The following is a 3910-nucleotide window of genomic DNA, read 5'->3' as shown; positions in this document are numbered from 1 at the left end:
TTTTTTTGGTGGAAAATAAATTTTTAAAAAACTAATAATAATTTTTGCAGTATCGTTATAAATTTTTATCAAATGGATATACGTGGTCAAATAATTGGAGATTTCATCAAATACGAAATTTTTTTTAAATACGCTTATACGCAAATTACAATACTGATGGACTAGGAGGCAATAAAAATTTGAAAACAAAAATAAAAAGTTTTGCCCATTACAGAATGAAACTCCATAAAGTTTTAAATACAAGGATAGGGTTTTGAAATAATATAAATTTTATATTTTTGAATGTATTTTTGAAAGATTTGTTTCGTGCTTTAAAAAGTTTTCTTCTATTTCAGATCAATATGAGGTCGAGGAAAGTTGTAAATTTTGTTCTACGTTTTTGTAATGTACGCTTATGTCATATGAACAAGACAAATTATTGAAAAGGATGAAAAAAAAAAATGTTTACAGGACGATGGGTGAATCAGAAATGAACTACATAATCAACTATAATAATGATAGAAAATGCTTTTTTATTAAAAGGAATTTTTACAACACTCTTAATATCAGCGCGTAAGTAAAAAAAAGTTACAATTCGGTATTTAATTAACGAAATAGTTAATAAACTATTGCTTAAAAAGCTGTATAAAAAAAAAAATTTACAATTACAAAAATTCGATAAAAATTAATTAATCAATATTATGTTAAAACGGCTCCTCCATTTAAATTTGAAACTTTTTATGACAATTGAATTATTAAATTGGACAAAGAGAGAACCAATTCATAGCCACATAAACTTTCGACAAAGTGATATGCTTGCCCTTGAATTATTACGACATTTCAGCTCCTAAACAACTTACTTATATCTTCGGGAACATAATTTAAACAAATTATTCGTCTGTTCTATTTCATTTCATTGTTTTAAGCATAAGCATACAAGAATATTATCATTGATTTTTTTTTTTTAAATATGTTTTTCAAAGAATTGCGACCATCGTTATATTTAATGCGCCTATTATTTAGACTATGGCGCTCAGTATGTGTTTTTAAAAGATAAGATAAAGAAAAATATTTTTTGCAAATTTAACATACTCATGGCTTTTTGTCTGTATGCGAGCGAGCATGAATTGATAAATAATGTTTTGTGGTATAAGTTTTTTCACAAACTGTACATTTGTATGGCTTTTCGCCCGTATGGGTGCGAACGTGGATTGTTAGACTGTGTTTGTGAGCAAAAGACTTGCCACAATCGTTACATTTAAAGCACCTATTGTATGGATTATGGCGATTCGTATGCTTTATTAAAGAAGAGGATTGAGAAAAAGATTTTTTACAAATTTTACATTCATATGGCTTTTCGTGTGTATGTAATCGAGTATGAATTGATAAATATTGTTTTGTGGTATAAGTTTTTTCACAAACTGTACATTTGTATGGCTTTTCGCCCGTATGCGTGTGAACGTGGATTATAAGTCTGTGTTTGTAAGCAAAAAATTTATCACAATCGTTACATTTAAAGCACCTAATGTTTGGATTATGGAGCTTTGTATGCCCATTTAAATGAGAAGATTTGGTAAAAGATTTCCCACAAATTTTACATTCGTATGGCCTTTCGTGTGTATGTAAGCGAGTATGACTTATTAAATTATGTTTTGCAGTAAAAGCTTTTTCACAAACTTCACATTTGTATGGCTTTTCGCCCGTATGGGTGCGAGTGTGGATGGTAACATCGTGTTTTCGAGCAAAAGACTTGCCACAGGCATTGCAATTGAAGCGTCTACTGTTTCTATTGTGATAACTAATATGTGCTCTTAGAGTAGAGGATTGAGTAAAAGATTTTTTACAGAATTTACATTCGTATGGCTTTTCATTAGTATGGATTCTAGTATGCTTTGTTAACTCATTTTTGCTCAAAAATGACTTAATACAATAACTACAATTATGACGTTGCCTATCCACACGTGTACGTTTGTGATTGTCCAGTTGAGTTTTACTGAATGATGTAGCATTGTCATAGTTTCCCGTAAAAATTCGCTTATTGTGATGCTTATCGACTTCCATTGTATTATTATCCATTAATTTTTCCAGTAAGTGTTGACCAGGTCTTCATTAAACGCTATGATATTTTTATTATATTCATTTGATGTTCTCTGTTAATGCAGTTTGTATCTAAATATTTTGGCTATACAAAAAAAGTTCCTGAAAATAAAAGTTGCATGCATTCAATAATACGGGAAATTATGTTCTATCCCGTAAAAGATTAAAATATTGTTATTCACATCAAACTAACATTAAAGTTTTTAAAATAGTAGTGTTTATGTTTATTTATTGTGAAAATTGGGAAAATACGAAATAAATATCGTTGTATTTAACTGACGTTTGTCAATCAAGGTATTTGAGTCTTATCTGCGTATAAATCTTCAATAATTATCAAATAAAAGAGTGATACACCAAACTTACGAAATAATTATTTTACTGCAAATATCAAATGATCAATAGTTTCACACTTTAGTTTTAAATGATATGTATTCTCGGATGTATTTTGACCAGAATTATCTATATTAAACGCACTTCGTACGATCTTATCGATTTTGGGTATTGTTGTATTCTACCTTTTATTGTTGTATTTTAATTACCTTTAGTTAAATATTGGTAATCTCTTGTTGAAATATTTTATTTGAATTATTTACTAACAACCTAAAATTGATCAACCCCATTTAAAATAAAATACCAAAGAAATATTTTTACGTATCCTATCCAACCTCACAACTTATGAAGAGGCAACGTCACGTGACAATAAATGTTGGATAAAATAAAATTACTTCAGAGTCAAAGTCAGAAAAGTATGGGATTGTCGGCTTTTATACACTTTTTCACGCAAAACGTTCTCAACAGGCATTAAATTGTTTATAATTATTCATTCCATAAATATTTTACAGATACAATTTTACTGCAGCAGTTTATGTTAAAAAAAAGAATTTAATGTTATCTTAATCTAATAAATTTTTACTACTCAAACTTGTACAATTTTTGGGACAAACAGGTCGTTTTTGCCTTCCGTTTTCTCATGAGGCAATGTTATGAAAATCAAAAAAAACCCACTGATTTTGTAACTTATTCATACGAAAAGCGCTGCACAACAGTACTGTAGACTTCCATTAAACACTAAAAACTGCTGTATGGACACATTTTCAATTTTCTGCTTAGTCTTATACTACGTCTTCTTTATAATAATAAGCATACCCATATGCTCACTTTGCACTTATTGACGTAATTGTACATCTACAAAAATATCATGAGCACCTTACAAGGTGTCGATCAACTGTACCTTACGCACTTCTTACACTGTACCAACACGCAAACTAATTTGTTGATACTAAAACTTCGATTTTCGGGAAGTAAAACTACATTATTTAGTACAAACTCACCTTATGCAGCTAAAGCACCTCACTTCTTCTCACTTTGGTAATACAATGGTACAAGAGAAAGCTGGAACTTCTCGTTGGTAAAGGTGATGTGTCACTCTACGCGTTTACGATCGCCTTAACTCGATGAATCACTAAAAGTAGAGCACAACTTATACGAGACTGTACACGCCATATTTTCGTGGTGGGAATTACAAACCTTAAACTGACCATATCCATTGAGTTTAGTTATTTTATTGAGAAGAAAATATTATTTGCTACACAATTTTCTACTTAGATCTATAGACTTAAAATAAAATTAAACTCTATAGTTGCTTGTACTTTGGGGAACTTTGGCTTCTAATTTTTTTTAATACGATATTTCGAATATTTAGCGGTTGCAAATAAGCAGTTTACTGAGTTTGGACGTTGATGATTCCGCATCACGATACCTTTAAATGGTAAATAAAGTGTTCCAGCTTTTCCTTGAATTATTATATAATACTTGAATTGTTATGTTCGTAATA

The 3910-nt window shown here is 29.7% G+C and overlaps 1 protein-coding gene across 2 annotated transcripts; it reads right to left on the bottom strand.

The window, feature by feature from the left end:
* Positions 1-581: 581 nt before the first annotated feature.
* Positions 582-3665, bottom strand: LOC149375387 (uncharacterized). Of its 2 annotated transcripts, XM_089588498.1 has the most exons (3): positions 3604-3665; positions 3408-3538; positions 582-2178 (listed from the first exon to the last, which is right to left on the bottom strand). In XM_089588498.1, exon 3 carries the CDS (start codon positions 2053-2055, stop codon positions 1072-1074), a length of 984 nt encoding a protein of 327 aa, XP_089444624.1. In that variant the 5' UTR covers positions 2056-2178; positions 3408-3538; positions 3604-3665; the 3' UTR covers positions 582-1071. The 2 variants fall into 2 exon arrangements, with proteins under 2 accessions (XP_089444624.1, XP_089444626.1); XM_089588500.1 differs by lacking the exon at positions 3604-3665 and having other exon boundaries at positions 3408-3545.
* Between the last annotated feature and the right edge of the window lie 245 nt (positions 3666-3910).

Source organism: Copidosoma floridanum, unplaced genomic scaffold (assembly GCF_036245765.1).
Source record: "Copidosoma floridanum isolate Cflo_tuat_1 unplaced genomic scaffold, Cflo_Japanese_pri ptg000007l, whole genome shotgun sequence".
Lineage (NCBI taxonomy): Eukaryota > Metazoa > Arthropoda > Insecta > Hymenoptera > Encyrtidae > Copidosoma > Copidosoma floridanum.
This window is presented reverse-complemented; position numbering and strand designations above follow the sequence as displayed.

Excerpts from the sequence above, each read along its gene's own strand:
- LOC149375387 (XM_089588498.1), bottom strand. The coding sequence starts at position 2,055 with ATGGATAATAATACAATGGAAGTCGATAAGCATCACAATAAGCGAATT.